This window comes from Megalops cyprinoides, chromosome 3 (assembly GCF_013368585.1).
Source record: "Megalops cyprinoides isolate fMegCyp1 chromosome 3, fMegCyp1.pri, whole genome shotgun sequence".
Classification (NCBI taxonomy): domain Eukaryota; kingdom Metazoa; phylum Chordata; class Actinopteri; order Elopiformes; family Megalopidae; genus Megalops; species Megalops cyprinoides.
In genome coordinates, this window is record NC_050585.1 from 45,520,099 (window position 1) to 45,545,638 (window position 25,540).

Here is a 25,540-nt window from a genome sequence, read left to right on the forward strand (position 1 = left end):
TTAAGTAAGGACATAAAAATCAGAATGTCATCTTAAAAAAAGTAAATAATTAATTGCTTATGAAAAAGATCTAAATAAGAGCATACTACAGCATACAACCCCAAAAATCAGTCAGTGTATTTTTGGTGGATATTATTTAAAACGGCCCAGAAACCGTGGTCTGGACAATCAAAGTCCTAATATAATTATAGTGGCGCTTCCTTAGGTTCAATACACGCATAAAAACAAAATTAAAATAGGAAATTAATTATATTGTTTATTTATTTATTTTCTCAAATAAGGAAATGGTAAAGTTGCTACAGTTGCTATTTTGTAAGTATTGATAACAGGCCTTTATAGACACAAATGTATAAAATGGGGAGGTGCTTTAAGAAAAAAAAAAAAAACGTCTGACCATCTTGGCAGGTGTTTGCTATGCATGCATTTGCAAGTGTTCGGAACTGCAAGAGATACAGTAAGTTGTACACGTGACCGGATCGTGCGCTTTTTAAAATGCTACCAAAAGAAAAATCTATTCGTTAGCTTGCAGGGAGGTTATTTGTGGAGGCAAATATTTGCACACAAAAACTTAACGCATAACCTGACAATACTTTGCAACCTGCACAACCGCAGTTTTAAAAGTGTTTTGCGCGGTAGTGCTAACTTTGTAGATTATAGTGCTTTTTTGACCCCAAAAAGTTATATTTGGTAAGATACATAACATCTATTACTTATCCGATTTTTTTCACAGTGGGTTTGCTCTCTATGATACCAATAAAATGGACGGTAATACCACGAACCGCCCCATCTTCTGACTCAACATGCCGCTGACGTTATCTTAATGGTAGCTATCACTTTCCCAAGAAACTTGACAGGTGAAAAAAATACAGCTGTCGTTGTGTTAGATATTGTTGTGCGCAAGAGTACATCGTTAGTTCTATATGAGACGCCATTTGGAAATGGCAAATTTAAAGTACGTCATTAATATGGCGCCAAAAGATTTTTAAGTGTGAGCTTATTTTTGTAAGGTTGCAAGACCCAGTATACGCCTGTGCAATCAGACAGGAGGGAGAGCACGGGCAGGCGAGAGAGGGAGCGAGCGAGCAACCACGAGAGGATAGAAATGTTTTTATGGCAGAGCATTGCGAAACTAGCTAGCTAGCTAGCAAACCTTAGCCGACTCGTACATTGCAATTTCAGCCTTTCGATTTTTTTACGGGAATTGAAGAGAAAAAGACAATCTGATTATTTATCTTGAACTGACGGATACCACCCCGGACCTGGATTCTTTCCGAAAATGCGACATGGTTTAGCAAATTTAGCTAACTAGCTAGTCAGCTAGCTAGCTAGATATCATAGTTAGCTGTGCAAGCTAGCTGGTTGGCTAGATTATTTGGATTTCGGATGATATCGCTACAAAGTCTAAAAAAGATTAGCTAAGTTAATACAATTAAGAACTGCGTAGGCGGCCATCGCAGTTTTGTTGCATAATATGTTGTGCTCTTGGATAGGATTTAATATGGAATAACGTGATAATAGTTAGCTTCTTGCTACTTTTTATTTCGACTTGGGAGTGCATCTAGCTCGCTAGCTAACGCTGTCACTTGCTACCAACGTGGAATGCTAATTTAGCTAGTTATATCTGGCTAGCTAGCTATACTAGAATTATCTCTGTACATGTCAGTGGTTACCAATGATCTCCTAATTTCACAGCATCGTTCATCCTCCAGAATCGAGGACACTTTGACACCCAAAGCAGCCTGCAAACAAGGTAAAAAGGTACGTTTGCACCCGTTAATCTTTTTCCCCCCAACTGTGAAGAGTACACTTTAGGAGCGAATCGTGAGATTTGAAGCTGGCTCACGCATGTAGGTCAGATGTTTTCTGGAGATAATATGGGCAGAAACGATACTTTAGACTAACTTTTCCGTAATTGGGAGAAACGGTTGTTGTGATATACATGAATTATTGACGCCATCGAGTGAAAACGGCGTGGTGCACGCAGTTGTGCTAAAACACGGAGGCATTAATGAGAGCATTCGGACAGATTGTGGAGGGTCCGCGGGATCATAGTTGAATGTCTTGGCAACGTATTAGCTAGCGAGCTAACCCAGCTAATAACGTTCAGTTTGCTGTTACCGCTGACAGGAAGTGAGCTAGCTAAGTTATTACAAACTTATGCCAGACTCGCTAGCTTGCTAGCTGCATAGGTAGCAGTTTCCTGTGCGCGTTGCGCTGCGATTTTATTAAACGGCCAGTTGGCTATTAAATATCACTGGTAATAATGATGTCAAATGAATGAAACAGAATTCATCCGAAGTGTGCTCTGTGCCGCGGGTGGGAGGGGGGGGAGAGAGGCTAACGCTTAGCCAGCTAGCTGGAAACAGGCGTTTTGATGATGGTACGGGTTGCAGAGGATTTTTTTTCCTCTCTCACGTATTTCGCCGTGGAATGGGAACATATGCTCTTGCGCGAATTACGCCCCAGAGTTTACTATTATATGAACGGTTAAACCGCGCACATATCGGAGAGGAAGGTGCAAAGGGTTTTTTTTTTTTGAAGCGGAGGCTACAGCCCCCTTTTCGCTGCGTGGTTAGGAGCAGGACGAACTCGGGGGAGTGGCTGTTTACCTTCAGAAAGTCTGTGCGCTCATTGCGAAGGGGGCGGGACTCTCCAGCTTTTTTTTTTTGCTGCGCATGACGTGACTTGTAATAGCGGATCCCTCGAGAGGTTAATCTTGATAGGCGCTTCTGTACACCCATGCGGGGGGCGATCGGATTTCTCATTGCGAGATTGTGGTAATTTTTTTGGGTGTGCATCGCTGCTCTTTAAGGAATCGGCGATTTTATAACAGTACGGACGACCGCAAGGCAATTTGATACACCTTTTTTTTTGCATGGTGTGGGCATGGCGTTGCAGAAGGCGCAACGTCAGTGTCAGGACCTGAAGCGTGATTGTCCATGCATCTGTACCGTTTACCGATGATAAAGTTTGCAAAAGTAACTCACGAAAATGATTCCGTTTGGTAAACGCATAGTCCAGGATAACTGATTTATTAGTTATCTTTGTCGTTAGCTTGTGTTTATAGAGAATTTCTCTGAAATGGGTTAATTATAATTTTGAATTTGCAGTTTAAATTGCATGCCCTTCCAAGGTCTACTCAAGCCTTAAACCTGTGTGGTCAGAGAACTACATTGGTGAAAAAAAGGGAAAAAATCACCAAAACACGACTGGGAAAGGCAAGTGAATTCACCCCGCTTTGAGGCATTTCCTGAAAGCTTTGCTCTTCGCAATTGATGTTAATCCATCACTCCCAGTACCCAGACTCCGGCTTAATGTAGCGTCTGGTCCTTGCGCACAGATACAGATACAAGCAAACAGCCTTTCCCTTGAATCAATTAAGATGGTCTGAATCATCCTGAGACTTGTTACATTTTCCCAGCAGTGACAGCATAGCCCCGTCTCCCTCGGGGGGCCAAGGAACAGGAGATGAGTCAAGCTGAGGGGCATAGGGGCCCTTTCGCTCTCAGGAGAGGCATGCAGTCCTCGCTTAAATGAGACTGATAGGCTGTACGAGCACTAGAGAGGGAGAGAGAGAGAGAGAGAGAGGGATGAGGGGGCTCTGCCGGGCTGGAAGTGCAGGAATCCACGTCTCCCAGGCCTGTGTGTCATCAGTGTAGCGCTGCGAGTTGCCGTCACTCAGCTCCTGTCAGTGACCTGCCTCCCAGTAATGGAGCACTGCGGAGATGGTGCATGTGCGCGAGCGGGGGGGCCTCTCCGGATTGGCTGAGGAGGGGCTCAGCCCCGTCACATGGGCAGTAGTATCCTATTAGCGGTCCCTCCACAGGGGGGAGTGTTATTCATGAATGAACTGCCGCCCACGGCACTTCGTCACTCCACACAGCGCTACTCTCTCCCCACCGCCCCCCCACCCCCCCACACACACACACACACACACACACACACACACGCACATGCACACACACCCCCCAACCCCACCTCCCCCCAGCAGCAGCAGCGTGAGCCGCTCATGTGTGTCGACTGAGGGGGGGGGGGGAACAGCCGGGGGGGACGATGCGCTCACACGCGAGTGCTTGTTCTCTCGCCTTTATTGCCCCCACGCTGCGTATGCACGCGGGGCTGCAAAAGGCTGGCACAACGGCGTGGACTGCAGATGACCCGGACGCGGCCCGGGCGCTCATTAGCCCAGCCCGCGTCGCTCTGCCCGCCGCCGTTCAGTGGGCAGAGGGTGACATCTCCGGGAGCAGGGCGATGAATGCCTTTCACCCAGGCAAGATGACTCACAGAGAATTTATTGAAATGTAATAGCCCAGCAGGATTTCATCCTGAAGGAATGGAAATATTTTTTTTTTCTCCCCCCCCTCACCTCTGGGAAGAATAAATTACCCGCAGTTCAAACCGAAATCAGTTAGAAATTAAAATGAATCGGGTAATGTCTTTTTTTTTTTTTGCATTTGCAAATAGGATTGTAGCGGTAGATACCTACCCTGCAGTCTTTTGGTTTGGTGCACAATGTGCACCTCAGTCTCCTGAATGATTTTCTCGGTTGCTCTGACTTTCTTTCTGCACCGTCCTTTCAGTTAAGGATGCCAGAACATGTAATTTTACACTGGAGTGCTTTATTCATCACAATTCTTGCACAAAGATCCTTGAAACGGGTAGTTTGGAGTGTGAGACGTTAAACTGTTCACCTGCCTGAGGTGTGTACCTTAACTCATGACCATGCAAACTGTGGTTTTGGGAGCAGTTTTTTTTTTTTTTTTTTTTTTTTTCCCCCCTGGCCCTCCCCTTCCAGCGCACCCCAGACCCCCCTTTGCCCCACACAGTCCCCCTGCACCCACCCTGAACCCCCCCCTCTCTCCCTCACACCTCCCACCTCCTTCAAGCTTAACAGGGTCAGTCTGAGACAGAGGGCAGCGCGCTCTCCCCCATCCCTCACTGGACTAATGAACTGCTGATGGCAGGGGAGGTGAGTGCGGAGGATTAATCTCCAGCAGCTTCCCTGCTTTTCAAGCCCTGTGTCTTGGCAGTCTCTCAGGTCTGCTGGATACTTCCCCGGCCTGTTTGTCAGCACTTTCAGGACGAGGCTCCGGAGTGATTTGGACCCCCCCCCCCCCCTTTTTTTTTTTTTTTAATGAACTGTTTGCTCGGGAGAGAAAATTAAAACTGGGGGGGGGGGGGGGTCAATAAATAATGCTAATACTTCTGCCGCTGAAACCCGGGCAATTCATAAGGAAATTTCGGTGTTTTTTTTCCCCTCCTCTCTCTTCCTTTCTTCATGGCTGTCTTTGGGGAGATGACTCGTGCTTAGCGGTGAGGTCATTGGGGGAGGTTGCGCCAGTGCTGTGGTCAAGCCTTCGCTCAGTCATTAACTCTGCAGCTTCACCCTCGGCGGTGCACCGGCTCCTCAGTGGACGCACAGGTGCAGGAAACCGATGCCGTCATTACCTCCCTGCCCAAACCTGGAGAAAGGGGGGGGGGGGGGGGGGGGTTGTACAATGGGGCGAAGTGCAGTCGTGCATCATTGTTTTTTGGGCGATTGAGGCGATGTGGACGGAGTGCTGTAGGAAGCCTAAGTCACAATGCCTCTCTGACTGTCAGCGCAGCTGTGAGAGTTCGCTTTGGAGCGGGCAGCTGTGGTGCGGTTGCTTCTGTGTAGCTGGGCGATGATGTCACTGGGATCGCTCGGCCAATTCCGTTCTATTATTATGATTATTATCGTTGGCATTTAGCGGACGCTCTTCTCCAGAGCGACTTGCATCGGCTACGGGTTTTAACAATGTTATCCATTTATACAGCTGGAAATTTACTGAGGTGGTTGTGGGATAAGTACCTTGCCCAAGGGTACAGCTGCAGTACCTCCGTGGGGAATCCAACCGGCAACCTTTCGGTTGCAAGTCCTGCTCCTTAACTGTTAAATTCACTGCCACCCCAGTTCTTGGTGATGCATGCGGGGGGGCGCTCAGAAGCCTGACATTGCTGGAGCAATGCTCATCTTCCTCTTGTGTTTGCTCTCCTCCTCTTTGGAGGATTCCGGGCGGGTGGGCGGGCGTGGGCGCTGAGGGGAGGGAAAGGGGAGCGGGAGTGGGTCCCGCGGGGGGGTTGCGGCGGTATCCCTCTCTCGTTGTCGCGGCCTTGTTTGGTACACATGCCATTAACACGGCGCTGGGTGGCTGCTCATGTTGCAGCGCCCCCCCTCCTCCCTCATTCAGCGGAGAGGAGGGACAGCCATTGTCAACAAACAAAAAAGGCAAAAGGAGGGCTTGGCACTCCCCCAAGCGGAGCTGCACACGTGGCCACCTGCTTTTGTACCCTCGATCCCGGGACCTGGCTTCCGCCTCCATCTTCTCTGTGAGGGCAGGATGCGGCACCCTGGGATACCAGTTGATGAAGCTGCCTCCATGCAGGCTGTCTAATCGGGCTGCCCAGGAGGTCCTGCAGGAATTTTAGAGAGCTTATGGTGTGTGTACACAACAACAACAACAACTGTCACCATTATTGGTGTGAGGGGAAGCTATTTTGGTGCTTTCACCAGCACCCTGAGAGCAGATTTGTTTGCTGCAGGGTGATGGGCATCCTTCGCCTAATGGATGGATGCTTAATTGTTCCACAGCGGCATGCTGGGTGATTACAGTTTGCACCAGGTTTGTGGTCGGTCTGCAGGTCTGTGCAGCACTGTAACCGGACTGGTTATTGGCGTTGGCAGCATTTTGTGTGAGAGGCGTTCGCGTGATGCGGGAGAACGGAAGCCGCAGTGTCTCTGAGGGTCTCGCTCGAAGCCCTTCAGTGCTCTCGACAGTTCCTCTCCACATCCGCTGTCAACACCGACGCCTGCCAGCCGGAGGACTTGTAGTGGATTTAGTCTTTAGTCCGGAACTGCTCAGCTAGCTCACTTCCCCCCACCTGCTGCACGGCCGGTGCCAAGAAAACCGGAGGTGGACCTGGGCGGGCGAGACCAGGAGAGGTGCGGATGTCAGCCGTCGGCGGAGAGGCCTCCATTGAGAAAAGTTGTAGGGTTCGTCGGGAGGGCTGAACCGGAGTCAGTTCCCGGGCGCGCGCGCGGCACAGACGCTGGGCGAGCTGGCGGTCACCTCGCAGTGAAGGTGGATGGAGAGGAGCGGGGGGCCCGCGTTGGAGTCTCATAGCGCAGTAATGTAATCCAGCTTGGCCGCAGCGAGATGCGTTTGATGCCAACTACTACAGAGTGTTTTAGAGGGCGGGCCGAGTGCAGCACCTGCACTCCCCCGGTCTCTGCTGAGCACTCAATTTGTTTTACGGTGTGAAGTCGACACCAGCATGATACCTGCAGGTGCCATTCCGCCGGTCTGTGGAAACGCGCCCCTTGGGGGGAGGGCTCCGCATTTTTTTGCTGTTCCTGGCCGAAAGCATACGCCGCGGTTGTGTTGGTTTTGTAGCGGGAGATGCGCATTCCTCCTGCGTCCCCCGCTCCTCTCGAGCATCTCGCGTTTACTTCCTCCTGCCGTGGCGGGGGCAGTGGCCCGCCCTCCCGTTTAGGGTTTCGTTCCTGGGAGGCGCGGCAAGGAGCGGAGCGCGGTTTTCGCGCAGTGAAAGTCGGCGGGCAGCCCTGCGGTCGGATCGATTTGCGCCCCGACGCTTGAGGTAGGAGACGGGCGGCTGTCTGACAGGGCCGCATCCAGGGAAACCCGAGTCCGCCTGCGGGCTTTCGCTTCGCCTCTGAGAGGGAGAGGTTCCCCTGGCACGTTCCGCGGCCCCCGGGGGGGGGGTCGGGTCTCAGGGGGGCAGGGCCGGGTCTGTGGGCCGGGTCAGACGGGCTGACACGCACGCGATGCCTCGGGGAACACTTTCTGTGTCACCCCTTCTGTGGAGGGAATGGAGGGGATCGCCGTTTGTAAGTCTAAATGTCGGTTGTAAAGCCGGGTGCGGGCGGCTCGGCAGCAGGGAGAGTGCAGCGTAAGTGGGAAAAGACCAGTTTTATGGCCACATAAATCTGCCCGGAGACACTGAGGGCCGTAACCCGTTTTTTCCTTCTGTGCGCTTTTTTCCTGGCCGACTGTGGTCCCGTGGGACGGCAGATCAAGTGTGTGTGTTTCTGTGTGTGCGTGTGTGTCACTCTCTTTATCTGTGTGGTGTGTGTGTGTGGGTGTTTATCCACACACACACACACCAGCATCCCTAACATGCTCAGTGTATCTGTAGATCAGACATCCCCACTGCGCCACACCCTGCTCCTTCTCTCAGTGTATCAAAGAGTGGCTGAATTGGGCGTGGGAGCAGGGCAGTGGCTGGCAGGCCAAGGGCAGTAAACCCAGCGCTTTTGATGCTGCTGCTGATTCTGCCTCTGCAACTGCTGCTGCTGCACACTCAAGTGTCCCCCCCCCCCTCTGTTTTGTCTTCCACCAGATGGAGAGTGAGAAAAAGAGGAGGAAGTACTCCACCAGCAGCAATGACTCCGACACCACTGACAGTGAGTAGCCTCGCTTCGGCGAGATGAAAGGTGGGCAGGGGAGGGATTGTCACCATTGGAGACTAATTAGTTTGGAGCGCGTCGTGCGTGCCGCACTCCGACTAAACGGCGGAGATTATGGGCGGGCAGCGGCCTGTGTTTGACGGCCAAAGGAAAAGCAAACAGGCGAAAACAAACAAGTGCTGGAGCAGATCGTTTGAAATGATCCTGTGTGGGCTCGCCTCGCCTGATGCCGCCTGTTCGCTCCTCTTATGAGTTCTGGGTGCTTGCGTAGGGCTCGGGCCCTCAAAGGGTGTTTGACTGCTCATTAGCAGATCACCCGAAGCGTCTTCCTCGCTAGCACCAGGGGGCGTTATTCCGGCATCAGGGCAACATTTGGTGACGATAGCTGGGGGCTTATATTTAAGAGCTTAAGTCCATTTCCCCAGGCAGTTGGTAGGTTTGGATGTTGCAGATGCTTTATAATGGCCCTTTAAATAGCTCAGGAATTGCGTCAGCTGTCCTCTGTTAGATGGCCATTGTGTGAAAGGTCCACATGATGACTCACAAGCCATACATTCCCGGATTTTGATTAGTCACGTGATCAAAGCTAGAGATGCGCATTGGACGCCTGCAGGGCAGGGCTGAGAGTTGGGTTTTCGAGCGCCCCCGCCGCGTGCCGCGATGGGCCACCTCTGCCTGGCGCGTATGGAAACACGCCTCTGCAAACTCCCGTCAGACAGACAGAACACCACACATCTCAAACATAACAAGCTGTCACTGGCGTGAATGGAGATGTCAGTTATTTACAAGATTAATGTCTGTCTTCCTGCTTCGCTGTGAGGATTTTTTAATGTATTTTTTTTTTCTTTTACTCAAGAGGAGAGGTTTGATCTTGGCCTATAAATAAAGCTGTGTGATTAGGACCACCCAGGACCACCTGCAGGTTAGATACCCGAGGTGGTATTTTTATATTTTAGGGGGCACTCGTGCACAGCGCAGCTCAGAGTAGCAGTAATCTGAGTGATTAAAGTGGCTTGTACCTGTCAGCTCTAGCTGGGGAATGTGGCTGGATTTTCCCGTCTGCTGGGAGGACGCCTCCCAGGAGAGCCATGATCCCAGCTGACTGTGGATCTTGCCTCCCCCGTCGCGCCTGAGCTCCCTCTCCGCTGGTCCACATTTAACGGGCTGTAAAAACAAGGCCAGATCTCCGCCAGACCAATAACAGAGCTGTGATCGTGAAATAGAACCAGGGCGGCCCAGCGGGAACCCTCCCAGAACTCTCCACTGCCAAGCAGCGTGGAGGGACCTAGGGTGGGGGTCCGTGTGCCGGCAAGCGTCTCCAGTGGTGATATTCTGACATGTATTTTAGGGGGCTGGTGAGAGGTGTGCTTCGTCTGAAACAGGTTGTTTGTCTTCAGGTCACGTGACCACCTGGTCAAGATGCTCCAAGAACACGGGGACCAATAGCACCTGGGTGCGACAGGAGCAGAAGAAACCGTCAGAGGTGAGTTACCCACGGCATGCCTTCCTGTGCCAGCAACACCCTCTCAGCAGAAGAGCAAGCCCTTCTTCTGTAGCCCTTCAGTCCAGCCTAACCGACCCTTGGATAGTCATCTGGGTACACGTGCTATGAAGGGTTTCCGTACCTTATTCATAAGCAGTCTTTTCCACCCGGTCCGAGTTTCCATCTCCAAACAAGACGTCAGCATCGGTGAAGTTTGCTCCTTTTTACACTCCCGTTCCCGTCCAACACCTACAGCAGTCGTCAACGGGTTTCGATCGAACGTTTTCCCCGCTCCTTATTAGATCCGGGAGAAAAGGGCACCTTCAGAACGGGCGATGTTTGCGTTTGATGAATCAAACCTGCTCTGGAGGGTGGCAGCGTTCAGAGCGCTGCTCCTTTGTTGTGTCTCCGGAGGATTCCGTGACAGTTGTCAGCGCGTGGCTAACGCTGCGGAAGGGCACAGATGCTGCCGCGCGCCTCAGATTATTGAAACGTAACAGCGCATGCTGGTGAAAAGGGGTGTTTGTTTCCCTTTCATTTCTTTCCTCCTCCCCGAAGCATTTGCTTGCTTGGCATTTAATGAATTAACCCCATGTGCTACGCAGATGAGCAGAAACCCCCTGCTTTGTCAGCTACATGTTGGTAAGTCAAAAAAAAAAAAAAAAAAAAAAACAGCGCATTTGTTCAGAAGAATGATTCTGGTAAAATGCTCATGGTATTCTCCAGTGGGGTCCGTCAGAGGTACAGCAACACAGCTGCAGCAAGAAAAAAGAGTATTCTTCAGTTTCCTTGAGAGAGTTTCCTAATTTTCATGATTTACTAAAAGAATAGTGTATTCCCATTGTTCAATGGATAACTTATTTTAGAAACTTAAAATCCACTGACACTCCAGTGGGTGCCTAGCAGTTTGTAAAATGGAAAAAAATGCTCTCTCCAGGGGCAAATGAAGAAGCTTAGTGATTGTCAGTAGAATTTTTAGTATTTGTGCTAGAGTATTTTCCTAGTGAATTTATGCAATAAGAATGCATTCAGTGCATTCAGCAAGAATGCATTTTTTTCCAGCATGGTGTGGTTGCGTTCCAAATAAAGGTCCATTTATTCCTCAGACTGGTCAAAAAAAGTGTCTAAACCGCCTCGTGGAGAGTGTGAGGCATCGTACGCCCTGGAACCGTGCCTGTGGATGAGTCCCTCCCACCCTGCAGCCCGCTCCAGGCTGGAAGCACATGCCGTGATCCGAGCGGCCATATTGCAGCTAGGTGCCACCAACTGCAAAATGAAATAATGAACTAAAATAAATCAACAGATCCAGGAGCCAGCATCTGTCCACGCCCACCAGAGGGGACGTCAAACAGCTGCTGGAGCCCATTAAGCCGGCCAGAAACATCTGCGCAGATCCATGGCAACCAGATGCAAACAGCTGCAGGAACGCAGCCAGGGATGGCCGGCTCCCCCTGGAACCGCTGCCAGGCCCTGCGTATGGATGCGCAGGCTCTGGATGGCACCGTGATTCAGATGACTGCAGGATCAGAGCGGCCTGTGGGCTACCATTAGCATACCGCCGATGGCTCGCGGTTCGTGCGCCAGGTGGCCGAGGCACGACTCGTCAGGCGTTTGAGGGAGCCGCCCCGAAGGGCAAAGCCAGAGGTGGCAAAGAAGCCCCACCCCCATATCATAACCACTTGATGCTTATCTTAATATGGCTGTGCTGCCATCTCACCAGCTGGGTTTTTCCACTTGCTGATTCACTCAGAACTTTGCATCGGCCGGACAGCGGAGCTGAAGCTGGAAAGTGGGCAGGAGGCAGAAGTGGCTCGGCAGACCACACACCATTGGCTAGCCTCTGAGAGCTCTCCTCTACGATTGGTCCAAGAGAAAGTTTGGTCCAATGAATGCTCACTGTTTTGTATTTATCTTCTCCCAGTACTGGCTCTGCATGGCTAATTAAGTGTTGGAAAGCATTAGCCATGTTTCTCACTGATAAGTGTGAGCTGTGTTTTATCTGCCACTTAGGCACGTGTATCATGGTCACTTAGGACTATTGAGGGCGTGGAAGACTATCGGATGGAAAAAATCCTCTGGTCGTTCGGTGGAATTGCGCATTAACTGAAGTTTACGCCTTGTCGTCTGTCAACCCGGGAGTAATGGCATGAAATCAGTCAATCTGTCGTCTGAAAGATTGAACGTCGGCTCTCTCTGTCAAGGTCTGGGCTCTGGTTTATGCTTTGGACCTCTTGTGAGGATGGCAAATAATGTCATACACTCTGTACAGTTCAGATCTTGTTCTTTTCCATGCAGATGTCACGTCCTTCCCTTTTCCAAAGGGAAAAAAAAGGACACACATGAAAATTCTGTTGCATATATAAGAGAATTTCATCTCTAAAACCTTGAGATATTGTGTGGCTGAGCTTTGAGAGTTAAGGTGGCAACCTACTTTGGTAGAAATGTTGAGAGAGGTATAATATTCGTGAACGATATGACCTCTGAATAAAAGATGATGGATAAACTGCCCTTAGAAGTACGTATAGACTTTTTTCCTAAACCTTTTCGCTGGCTTGTGATCAAGACTTAATGTTTTTGAGGAGAATGTGAAATGGCCCCCTCAATTCAGGGGTGTAATTGACACATTGAAAGGCAGCATGATGTGAATGAAATTACTTTCATTTGAGACGCTGAATGAGTCGGGGAAAAGCGAATTTCAAAAGCGTAAAAGGGAAGAAGATCAAGACGAGGATGTAAGGGCTAAAAAGGAGCATAGAATCATGGGAAACGAGGGATCTTTAGCTTATGCCCTATCTGGCGCGATTGAAAGGGGCCTTTTTCTCTGAGTGTGTTATTTCGTTTCTATCCGTCTCCCACAGGCGGTTTTTGTGGGGCTCGTGTTTAGGGAAGACTTTGTGAAGAATAACTGATCTCTCCGCTCCTCACATCTTCATTCGCCCAGCTGCGTCCTCCAGACTGTGGAAATCCTCGTCGCTCTTCTGGTAGTAAGAGCCCATGTCTGCTTCTGAATGTCAGGCTTTTCCCGGCCCCGATGCAGAGGCGTATCGTCGAGCGTAACGGCCCCACGCGCACGGCAGCGAGTCCCAGCGTCCCTGCTCGGGGCCCCCCCGACCCCCCCCCCCCTTCCCTTCATCCAAGTGTCTGCTCCATAAAGCTTCGCAGATGAACATCTGGATGCCTCCCCAGCTGGAATTAAAGTCCCTCTAAAAGAGAAAAAAAAATTTGGATGAAAAAGAGCAGAAAGAGGATTTCTCTTGCTCACTTGCCTTCTCTCACTCTCTCGCTCCTTCTCTCCCGTTTGGCCTGACATTTGAATGAACGCTAATTTGAGGCACAGGGACACTTGCGGTCGTAATTGCAAGAGAGGGCGCAGAGGATGCTGGGTGCTGGGGTGTCACACCCTGCTGGGCCATGCGGCTTATTTTCTCGCCATACACCCAATGCCTCGTGTCCGCGCCGGACCTCACTGTCCCCGCCCCACGAGTGGGAGGAGTTTGTGTGCAGCTTGCTGGGAAAGTAGAGGTTGGGCGTCTCCGTCGGAGTGGAGCGGCATCCATTGCACCATAGCTGCAGCGGGGAGAGGAGGAGTCGGTGGAGGGTTGAGCTGGGGTGGAAGTTCGCTCGGCGTTAGCTTACGCCTTTGGCCGTGACTCATGGAGCCGTGTGGTGAACATAAACAGCAGAGCTCACGTAGCTTTCCTCGAACTCCTCCAAACCTTCAAAAAAACCCCATCATTAAAAGCACACGGACGCTAAAATTAGAATCCCCTCCACGCGCTGACATCTGTCTCCATGCTGAAGGATGTACTTGTAGCACTTCAGTCTTGTACAGCCCTATATGAGGCCTAAGTTTTTTTTATTTCTTGTGCAACCTATTGCATGCAAAGGCTTTTAAAGGAACAGGAAGGCTTTTCTCCCATAGGTACAGGTTGTGAAGTGACATAGTTTGTAGTTACATAGACATGGATGGGGGTGATTCACAGGAAGAAGAGTGCTGTTAACCAACAAGCCCTTTGATTCAACCATGCTCCTTTCAACTTGACTGCTGGATATTCCTCCTGGGCTGCATTTTTAATAAAGCGGTTGCCGTGGCGGGTTGCCTGGACGTAAACCTAGAGCCCTAAGCTTCTGAGCTGATCATGCACCGCAGATACAAGCCTTTGATAGGTTGGCCACTGCAGTTTATGCAGTGTTGTCCATTTCTACAGCTGGATATGTACCGAGGCAGTTGTGGGTTAAGTACCTTGCCCTAGGGTACAGCAACAGTGCCCCAGGAAATCAAACCAGCAACCTTTTGGTTACGAGTCCTGCTCCTTAACACTATGCTATGCTGCTCCTCGTGTAAATGGACACACTCCCAAAAGCTGAAGCATGTGTGCAAAAGCACCAGTTCGGGTCTTTCCTTGCCTTGGCAGCCTGGTCCAAGAGACGTTGTCTTTGGCTCACTCTGTCCTGTAGCCATTACCACGCCGGCAGTCACTGGGGCGGCACATGACCTCGGCCTGTGCAGACGGGGGGGGGGGGGACTGTTTAATATTAGAGAGAGTATACACTAAAAACCAGGCACCTTGTAATTCTATTTCCCTGACATTAATTAGCTGCGGTTCAGTTGTATAAACATGCGGCTGTAAAAATGAATCACAGGCGCTACGGCCCGGCAGCAGCGGCCAAAGCGTGCCTGTCGTTGGAGCGCCGGGGGTGGGCCCTGTCTGGTCTCATCACGTGCGGACTCTGTGTCCATCTCCCTGTCCTTTGCGTTTCTCCTCAATCTCACCCTCCATCAGTCCGATCCTTCCTCAACGTCTCTCTCTCCATCAGCCCCATCTTTCCTTCATGTCTCTCTTCAGTCTCCGTCCATCAGTCCCACTTTTCTGTAATGTCTCCCTGGTCTTTCCCTCTGTCAGTGTCACCTTTCCTTGATGTCTCTCTCTCCATCCCACACTTCCATAGCATCTTTCTTTCCCTGCCTCGCCCTTCCTTAATGTCTCTCCCTCCTGTCTCCCTCCGTCACTCCCATCCTTCTTTAATATCGCTCTCCCAGCTCCTCTCCATCGGCCCCACCCTTCTTGACTCTTTCCGGTCTCACACCTCTCATTTCCACCCTTTCGTAATGTCTCTCTCCATCGGTCCCTCTCGATCCCTGTTGCGTTTCCCTGTCTCTCTCTGGCGTTTCACACTCAGTCAGAGTCACCTATCCACCCACCACGCTTAATCCAATCGGTGGGGCTGGTCTGGTTTTCCTGGGCGTTTGAAGTAAAAGGCAATCAGTCACATGAGTCTCTCTCTCCCTTTCTCCCTCTCTCTGTGTGTCTCTCTCTCTCTCTCTTTCTGTGTTTTTTCCTTTAATAAGAATATTTGATTATATCGGATGTGTGGAGTGGCGGGGCTCGTAGCGCCTCTGCAGAGAGTGCTGGCTAATAAAGCCGGGATAAGGGGGCTTATAAAGAAATGATAAAGTGTATAATGAAGCCTGTGTCAGAAGGCTGAACTCGCCGTCTCGGAGGATAATGTGTTGTGCTGCAGATGTCCTTGAGTAAGGTTGGTGTGGGCTGGCATCTCCTGTTATTATGGAGCTGATAATATCAGAGCTGTTGGCTCCAGCTCCAGCAGGCAAAAGGGCTGAAGTCTGGTCAAAACTGAGGGCAAAGCTCACTCTGCAGGTAAAAATCTCCATTCGGTTTATTTATGTTGGTAATTCACGTTTTATCTCGGCATGATTTGCGACGTGTCCAGTACGGCGTTAATGAAACGGGGGAGTAAAGCTGGTCTGTGTAAAAGAATTTTTCAGTAAGTAAACCCATGTGGCAGAAATATTGCCTGCCGCTTGATTAGAAAATGTATTTGAGCTTTTGGTTATCTCCTTCGCTGCTGCAAGCTGCACGAGGTGAAAAAGAAGTTCATCTTCGCCGTTTTAAAGCCTTGTATGTCAGTGCACTTTCAGGTGCAGAGACCAGCAGGCCTCTTTGTCCCTGCCAATAACCCCATATTTTTAGAGAGCAGGCATGTCTGTGCTCATTTCATTGTCTATTCATGCATTTCTGTATTGATTTGGTTAATGCATGGCTCTGATAATTAGGTGACGTTATAGTCAGGCTGGGGCGTCGTAAATTAGCGATGTAAATTCACCCCCCCTCCCAATTATAACACTTAAGTTTATGGGAAAAGCATGTCTGATTTACATTGTTCCACTTGTCGTATTTCTAAGGAGCACATCCTTGACACGAATAGGCGAGTGCCAGTACACTTGCGCTTATTTATATAGGTCTTTTTATATGCGTGTTTTATACGCTGCCATCATGTTGCCTTTGTACTTACAGTGGCACATTTGTAGGCGTCATCGGGCTGTTATTTACAGCTGTGAGTATTTCTTCCTGTGGAAGAGCACCCAGTTGAGATGCAGGCAGTGAGCTGGTGAAGCAGATGGCTTTAGATACTGTGTGTCCCAGTCAAGGCTTTGGGCGTTATGGGTCCTTTAATGCTTCTTAATGTTTGCTCTGTTTGGTGTTTCGTTGCCCCTCAGTCATGTGACCATACGGTCACGCCTGATTGGACGGAGCGGTGTGACTGACTGATTCCCTCCGTCTTTGTCTCTGTGCCCTGGCTTACAGGTGTTCCGGACCGACTTCATCACCGCCATGAAGCTCCCCGACTCGGCGCAGTTGAGCCCCGAGGAGTTCTACGTGCTGTCCGACCCCTGGCGGCAGGAGTGGGAGAAAGGGGTGCAGGTCCCAGCCAACGTGGAGGCCATCCCAGAGCCCGTGGTCAGGTACTGCCCTCCCACACCCCCTCAGAATTCTTACACGAACATGCCACCTCGTACGATGTACCTGCATGGAAACATTCACCATTACCATATACAGCACGCTTGCTCAAAGTACCTGCCATCAACACTCACAGTCACTGTAGACATCATGCAGTTCTGCCAGCCTCACGCTCCAATGCGCCAGCCTCAACATTTACATGAACTGCACTCTTCCTCCAGCTAAATCTTCTGTCATCTTTTAAATCTGTACTGTACCCTTGTCAAAATGCTCTCCTATGCAAACACGCACACCCACACCATCCATAAAGTAGCATTACCCTACCCTGCATGCATGCGCGCACACACACACACACTCACGCACACATACGCGCTAACATGTGCTTGAGGGGGCGTGCCCGAGCACTTAACAGATCCCCCGCAGTCGGCCTCGCAGCAGCTCGGTAATCACCCTACACCGGTTCTGCAAATCACTGATAAAGCCTGGGGTTTGCCAAACAGCGCGCAGGAAACCGAGGAGCGGCGGTATTCCGGCATGCCTAGCTCGGCGAGATGAGCATCTCACAGGCTCAAGTGAACGTGACGGCACCCGAGAAGGGTTAAACGATTCCCGACCGGCTGCTGCCGCGAGCCAGGGGACAGCTCGCGGAGCGGGGGGGGCGGGGAGGACGTATTAGACACCGCAGCGCATAGCTGGGCGGCGAGTCACTGCCGCGGAGGACTTCGAACCCGCGGCCCTTCTCACGTGCGGCATGCGAGCCGGTGATAACCGGGGCGGCGGAGCCCAGCCGGCGGGATCGAGGCCGAGAGCGTCGGCGCCGGGCTCGGCCAGCGCCTTGCCTTCCTCTGGGTGTTTCGGCCGCGGCGAAGGAGCGCACAGAGGAGAAAAACAGACATTCGATTGGGCCGGCTTCCAAGCGCATTTTCAAAGGCAGCAAGAATCCTCTTTTTTTTTTTTGTTTCTTTTTTTCCCTTTCCCCCACTTTTTCTGCAGCGGTCGGAGGGGCCCAGAGAATGCGGGCGTTTTGAATTAATCGCACCGTATCGTGACTTCATAACGTGCCGCTTCAGATTGCTTTGTGCATGTCCTCCGTGTCGTTCGAGTTTCTCCTTCTTGTGCCGCGGGGAACCTTCTGCCACCCACCCCTCCCCCCCGCTCTTTTTGGCCGCTTTCTCGTTGTGTTTTTAGCGCTACGACATGCTAGCTGCAGTAGCGCGGTTGTCTTCAGAGGTGTGTGGCAGAGGACAGGGTGGCGGCTTTGTCGCAGCGGGCCCGCATTGTGCAGCTCTCTCAATCCCGGTCTTCAGGAGATAACCACACAGTGCAGTGGGGGGAAGACAAGCTACTCCCTGGGCCAAGTGGAAGTAATTAGCTATTGCGTAACAGTCCCATTCAGCAGACAGAGAATGACGAATTGGCGCGGGCTCTTTAGCCTAAGTCCCCTTGAAATGTAGGGGGGAAAAAAATAATAATTACATGTATGAAATGATTAAAAAAAGGAAAAGATGAGGAAAAAAAAGCCTTGACACAGCTTAATTTTCCACTGCAGTAAATTGGAAACCTCGTCTCCGAAGCTCCTCACGGGCCAAAAGTGGATGATTTCTGAGCCATGTAAAAAGCTTAAGTCTGCGAGAGAAGTCGAGTAGCTCAAAGATAGCCCTTTGCCTGACTGCTGCGGAGAGATAAAGGCCAAGTGCCAGGGGCCACAGAGCATCGCGTGGCCGAGTGGACGTCCAGAACTGGAATGGGCCAACCACGCTAACCTCGCGGCGAAAAAACTTTTCCGCAAGTCCAGAGCTCATGGCCCGGTCAGAGTCCTTTCCTCCTAGCGGCCCTCGGAGAGGAGATTGCAGAGATACAGTTCGGCTTGCACCAGTACTGGAAATTACATATCGGGTAACTGCCAAAATAACCATGGTTAACTGGGGGGAGGGGATCTGGGATTATACCATTACATTACAGCACAAGAACTCAATGTTGCCCTCAATAGGATGGCTGCTGCACGGCGATAGGGCAGCTGCTGATTGGGCCAAGTGGTTTCCTACAGCACCAATGGTGGTGAGCACAAGAATGCTTTGTGGCGTGGCCATTTAGGGCGCTTTTTCAGCAAGCTCTTTTGACTGTTTGATATGATTGCGAGTGTGTCACATGGCTGCTCAATCACAGCTATATCTGAATCCTTGATATTGAAATAATCTTTCAATAGCATGAATTAAAACCATCAGACCACAACTGAGGGGGCGTTCTCAGAACATTACATTACGTTACATCATTTAGCAGACGCGCCAAATAAGCGCATCACTATGCTAAGAGTAGTTATCAAAGTATTACAGGAGGTCAATAAGATACTGAGTTAATTGCTAAGCTAGTGTAGAGTGCTTTTTTTAAAATAGAAAAATAGGGATAAATAGGATAGATGGAGAGGAAGGTAGACTGGAGATACAGCTTGAAGAGATGAGTTTTCAGCTTTCTCTTGAAGGCACTCGGGGAGTCTGAATCTCAACGTTTGGGATGGAACTTGGCGCGGTTGTGATTTTTACTCCCCTCAGTAAACTTGCATCGCACGAAAGCACGCGCCTTTACGTTCAATTGAAAATCAACCGCTCAAGCAGGCCACCAAACCGTGATCTCCCGAAGCGCCGTTTCTGCCTCTGCCACAGCTGCCAGACTCCTGCGTTGCCCATTTCCAAAAAAAAAAAAAAAGAAAAAGGCCAACCTCTTCCACAGATAGACGGAACGATTTCTCACCGTGCTCCATTTCCACCGCAGCTAACTGATGAAAGCGGCGCATAACCCGCAGGAGAAGCGAGAGCACAGCACGCAGGGGTGCCTGGGTTCTCCGTCGCACCTGTACGCTCCCCTGAGAATCCCTGCTGCAGGTGAAAGGCAAGCGAACAGGGCTCAGTTGAAAAGTTGCAGCATGCAACCAATGGAATACTAGCAACCGCTACAATTCTCGTCCTTGTGTTGCAGCAGTTGGTCCAAACAAGCAAGCTCAAATGTTTGTGCAAAGTTCAAGCTTTGTTGCATTTATCTTACACAAAGACGAAAAAATAACGTTTGTTTTAAAGTGCACGGGACACATATTGATTGCAGGTAAAATTCTTGGGTTAGTGCCGCTGATGAGCTGGCAATGCTCCGTGTCAGCCTTGAGAATCGGGTCTTTGTGTTTCTTGGAAGAGAACCTATTCAGTTGTGATCATTGAGACTGGTGTGCCTCCAGCTTTAAAGTAACTCATCTCCCTTTCATTAATGTCGAAGTATTTAATAAAATCATCTCAAATGTCACCGTAAGTCACATCTGACCACATCGTATTGTCTGTTGGCTTTCAGGGAGCTTGCGCTTTATAATGTAAAAATATCAGTAATAATGATATGTACTGTGGTGTGGTTCTGATATTATCACAGAAATCTTTACTCTGGGCAGGATTCAGACAATTAGCAGTGTAGCTAGGGAAATGTACACATTTAATGCTTGAAGTCAGGGAAATGTATGCATACCATTAATTTGCATACAAATTGCCTGCAATTTGCATATACTTTTTATGACATCAATACATATTTTTACATTGGCTGTAATCCTTACAATCTATATTCTGCCCCAGGCATGATTTGCAATCGTGTGTAATTGTGTTGTCTTGCATTTATAGTTTTCTGATATTGGCAAGCTGTTTGATAAAATCTGACGACATACATTTGTCACCCAGACATCTTTAAGACAAAAAAAAAATCTTGCAATCTGAAGTCTGCTATGGAGTTGATAAAGAGTTCACGGTTGTTACGCCCTGATATAGTTTTGACAGGGCAATATACTCACGCTTTTACTGAGGCAAGGTCAAGATGTTTGGCCTAGTTAGGATCAAATGCTCTGCACACTGTCAGAAAAGTGACAGCAGGTTGATAAAAACCACAACCTGTCATAAAGGTTTGGATTGTTCTCCGGTTTTCACCAAAGGCTTTTTTTTTCGCAAACAGGTTTTCAGCTGCGTCTCTGAAAGACATTGCCCTACCCGACTGACAAGTGCTTGTATGCAAAGTGCTTCCAAGATGTTTGTTGCTACTCACTTTTTGCTTGTAATCTAGAGGGACATTATGTGCGGAAACAAAGCATCAGCGTGCCACTTTCACGAAATGCTCCCTTTGAGTATTTAGCAAGAGCTGCTTGTAATAATGTTTGCTTGCTGCTACTTGCCGGCAGCAGTTTTAAACTCGCGCTACGCGCGTGTAGTAGACTCCCTACAAATAATCTTATCGACCCAGCAGTGAAGTTTGAGCCAATAGGGCGTGGTATTACTCTTCTCAGGAGGAGAAAGGTTTTTAAATCTTGCTTTAAAAGCTAATCTGAAATAAAACAAATTTTTTTTTTTTGCTCCCATACATTGCAATACAGTGCGTTGATTGGTCATTTGTGCGATTTCACAGAAGCCAAATAATAAAAGGTAATGTTTCAGTTTCCTGTGGACCGTTTCCCATAATCCTCTTCTCATGTGTCTGACTGTAAAAGATTCAGAGCATGTCACAGAGGAGTGAAATCACTGGCTTTGTTATGGAGGGGGGGAGGGGGGGGGGTTTCTGACACATGAAATTTGTTCTGGGTTTGGTATGACAAGATAAAACCACACTACAGACAGTGTCTGCAGTGCAGAGGAATCTGGGAAGGACTGCTTTATTAAGAATGGGTATGATAGGGAAGTGAAGGAGAGAATATATCAGCTGCTCTTTGCAGTCATACCTTTGCTTTAGTGTCTTATCTGTGCATTTTGGGCTGACCTGTGCTCCACAGTTGTACCCCCTCCTTTTATGCCTCCAATTCTGCATTAGGTTTATCCGATTGTGACCTCTGCACTTGTGCAGTAGTTTGAAGAAAAAAAAACAAAAGCACAACTCTGGTAAATTCACACAAAGCCAGTGGCTGTTTTCCCACAGTACAAGTCCCACACAGTTTACCAGTTGGAGGAGGGAAGCGGGTGCCAATTGGAGGATAGGTGCTTCTCCGCGGACGACATGTGAGAAACTCGCAGACAACTGACAAATTGCAGGGTAGGCGAGAGCACCGAGATGAGGAAACCTTGGCTGACCTGCCTGCCCCTCTCCTTGGCGGACACGGCTGATTTTTTTCAGCTGCTGTGGGCTTCAGGTCATTGCTGATTGATGCTACAGCTGCGGAAAAAAGCTTGACCGTAGGGTTCGCCCTGCATATGAGACAGGTACCTTGCAAACTGAGCCACTTGGAAGCCCCTGTACCTGCTCTTTACAACTAAGTCTGCTCTTTAGTGTTCCCTGTACTTTGCAGTCTTGCCTGATTTTTAGAGTTGTACCTGTTACAATTTCAGCAGCTGTTTAAAGTCATACAAGGACTTTACAGTCTTACCTTTGTTTCACAGCTGTACATGTGCTGCAGTACAGCCTTCTGTTGATAGTTGCCCCTGAGCTTCCCAGTTGTATACCTACACAATATAGTCCTGTGTATATACCTGTGTCTGCCTGCGCTATACAGTCTATTTGCGTTTTTGCGCTGTAAGCATTTTCAGCCGCTGGTCTCCCTTCTCTCATTGGTGCTGGGGAACACTTCCAGGCACATAGTTACTCACGTGGACCGAATGCCACAACTCCAGCAATGAGGAAGCCTTTCTACTTTTGTTTGTACTGTATCTCACTGGAGCTGTTCATGCAAACAGTGCAAAAGTTTTATGGGATTATGTTTAAGCCAGGAGTGTAAGAGCTGTTTGCTTTAGTTGTCGCCAACACGTTGTGTCCCGTTGTATCTCCAGTTCACACCGTTGGGTGTTAAAATGCCTTGGTAAACCTCTGAGTGGATTGATGAGAAAGCTCGCAGCTGAGTGCCCTGACCTGAACAGAGAGCACTCATCCCTTTGAGCTCCCTGCAGAAATGTATGAATCCTCAGCAAAAACCGCACACGCGTTTTAGAGAAGGGCGTTTACAAGCAGTTACAAGCAAGGCCCTGGCAGGTCTCCCGTGGGGTGTTGGTTTGTCGGCCGTCCCAGGTCATGCACCTGGAAGGTCTCCCTTGCGAGCAAGCCAGTTGCAGTCGGTGATGGGAGTGACACAGCCTGTACACCCCCCCTCGCGTTCCCTCTGGGTGCTCTGGGATGGGCGTGCCCGGGCAACACATGCCAGATCAAAGCCCTGCTTGGCACGGCGGAGCGGAGGAACAGCTGGAGAATCTCTCAGGTCTCCAACCAGCAGCAGCCTCCCGTATGCCTGCCGTCTCTGTCTCCTTGCATTACGTTATTTGCTTAGCCGGACGTCCTTATCCGGAGCGACTTACGTGGCTAACACATCATCAATCTGTACAGCGGGACATTTACTCAAGCCGTGCAGGTTAAGTACCTTGCTCAAGGGTACAGCAGCAGAGCTCCACCTGGGAACAGAACCTGCACAGTTCAGCTTACAAGGCCTGCTCCCTACCGCTACGCCACGCTGCTGTATACATTACATTATTGTCATTTAACAGATGCTCTTATCCAGAGCAGCTTATGTAGGTAAGTTTTTTTTTTTTTTTATTTTTTATTTTTTTTTTTTAACAATCATTTATACAGCTGGATATTGACGGAGGCAATTCTGGGTAAATCGAACCAGCAACCTCTTGGTTACGAGCCCTGTTCCTTACCACTATACCACTACGCTCCACTGCTGTATACAGAGAGGCCTGTCAGGAGTAGCTTCAGTGAGTCACCATGTTGTTTTAGTGCAAGCCTGGCTGCGGGCTGTTATGGCAGTAGCCATCCTCGGCCCATTAGGGTTCCGCTCCAGGCCGGCCTTGATCCAGATCTGTGCCGCCAGGCGCCCGTCGCCGTGCTGAGAAAAGCCCGTCCCGTCCCTCCGATCGCCCTCCCCTCTGAGGCGATGCGGTCGTCAGGACCCCCACGGCCTCTGGCTCGTCTTCTCTCTCCCCGTGGTGTTTTCTTGAAGGCTTGGGCCAGGGCGGCGTGAGTCAGACACGTCCCGCTTATTTACAGAGTGACATTTTTTTTTTCCGCCCACCGGTGACGTCCGTTCCGCCTCACCTCGCTCGCCTCTCAGGCAGCAGGGGCGCGTAGGGGACAGCGCGCGTGCGGGGGGGGGGGGTTGGATTGCTCAGCCTCGCAGCTGAACTGCCAAAGCCACCCGCGACCCCCCAGTGGCCAGAGCTGCCACCAGCCGACCGTTTATTTCCAGAAGTCGTGCATACCGTTGGGCCTCCCCGTCGTCCACCCTCAGAGAAATGCCTTGCAGCAGAGCGGATGCAGAAGGAAGCCCTCAGGCGCGCTAGGCTAACGCGTCGGCGTTTAGCTCCTGACCCCCCCCCCCGCGTCGGCCCCCTTCGGCCAGGCCTCTCTCCGCTCTCTCCTCCGCTGCCGTCTGCTACGTTGCCTGCAGCTTTGTTTTGGATGACCTCATTCCCAGTCAGCGCCTCTGCCGCGTTTTGTGTGGGGGGGGGGGGATGACAGATGAGGCACAGGGGAGCTGATAAACAAACACCTTCCCCTTCCCGAGAAAATGAGCGCAGTAACACCTGCAGTAAAGCCGCGGCGGGCCGCGACGCCCGGCTGGATCCGGCCGCGGCAGTCGGGCCGCCTGGAAGCGGCTCAGACGGCGGCGACCCGGAAGGAGGCGGGGCTGAGGCCGAAAACTTCCCGTTCGGTGCCGGCCAGGTGTCGGGCGCGCCCAGGATGCAGAGGCTCCGTCCCAGCTGTCTGGGAGGAAGAGGACCCGAAAAGCGCGCGTCTCCCATCCCAGCCCCGCAGCGCTCTGAAGGAAACACATGTTGTTTTATTTGACGGGCACCGCTCAGATACTTTTGTTTCCTATTTTGGTTCCAGCGCGCTGAACTGCGATAAAGAAGAGGAGAAACAGAAGCGAGCCACTCTGTGAATATATCATTGTTCCCGAAAGTAAACAAACCAGATGAAGGGAACTGTAATCTTGTGTAAATGTCAGCAGATAACGTTTTTTTTTTTTTTTCTTTTTTCTGCTCGCAATTACTTTCCAGCAGATTTGACCGCTGCCGGGTTGCCAAATGCTCTGCGAAAGGGGGAGTCACGTGCCGTGCCGTTCACGCTCCGTACACAGCTACCCCCCCCCAGGGCTGGTGACGTAGGCCGCTCGGCCACCAGCACCAAGTTCACAGCATGTTAGCTCCCCTTTCAGGAAGGCACATGACCCTGAACGCCGCCCGCCGGCTCTCCCAGGCTACCACGCTTCCTGGATGATCCAGTTCCCCACATCTGCAGGACTGGGACCTGTTTTTTTGCCTGACCCAAATGTGCGTGTGTGTGGTTGTTTGTGTGTGTGTGTGTGTGTGTGTGTGTGAGAGAGAGAGAAATGCTTCTTTTTTTTCTGTGGGTTCCTCCATTACGATCCCCGTGCCGTTGAAATGCAGCCCGCACAACTTCGATTTCTCCGAGCTTCTCGCCCTCAATCCCCTGGGCCTTTCAGCACTTGTTAAAGTGTTCACAATGAAGCAATTAAGAAGGACAGCTTATTGCAGATCGGTGGATATTCCCCTTAGAAATGTTCTCGCGAAAGGGCTCCTCAACGGCGAAAAAATGACAGAAGTCAGCCCTATTGTTTTCCAGCCCATTAGGATTAATATTCATGACCGGTGTACCTTTTTTTCGTGCTGAGCATGCTTTTCATACGTCCTGCTTAAATGGCAGAGAGAAAATCATTCTTCCCTGTATCCCATAAATTTTCATCCACTTACAGATAGTAGTTCTAACTAACCGATCCACTTGACATCATTATGTTATGAGCGTCTGGTTTCCCCACTCAAGGACCATACGGCTTCTCCATTATGTTTTCTGATACCCCCCTCACCAGTGAATGATTAATTCACTGCAGGC

The 25,540-nt window shown here is 50.3% G+C and overlaps 1 protein-coding gene across 4 annotated transcripts in view; it reads left to right on the forward strand.

The window, feature by feature from the left end:
• The first annotated feature begins 398 nt into the window (after positions 1 to 398).
• The window catches only part of jade2 (jade family PHD finger 2), a 63,889-nt gene continuing 38,747 nt past the window's right edge, over positions 399 to 25,540 (forward strand). The window contains exons 1-5 of one of the 4 annotated variants that reach the window (XM_036523690.1): positions 399 to 454; positions 1,693 to 1,758; positions 8,383 to 8,446; positions 9,847 to 9,932; positions 16,541 to 16,698. In XM_036523690.1, coding sequence (XP_036379583.1) covers positions 419 to 454; positions 1,693 to 1,758; positions 8,383 to 8,446; positions 9,847 to 9,932; positions 16,541 to 16,698 — 410 coding nt within the window. In that variant the 5' untranslated portion in view covers positions 399 to 418. Of the gene's footprint in view, positions 455 to 751; positions 855 to 1,692; positions 1,759 to 8,382; positions 8,447 to 9,846; positions 9,933 to 16,540; positions 16,699 to 25,540 lie in introns of those variants that run through there. The other 3 variants (XM_036523691.1, XM_036523692.1, XM_036523693.1) reach the window with 3 other exon arrangements.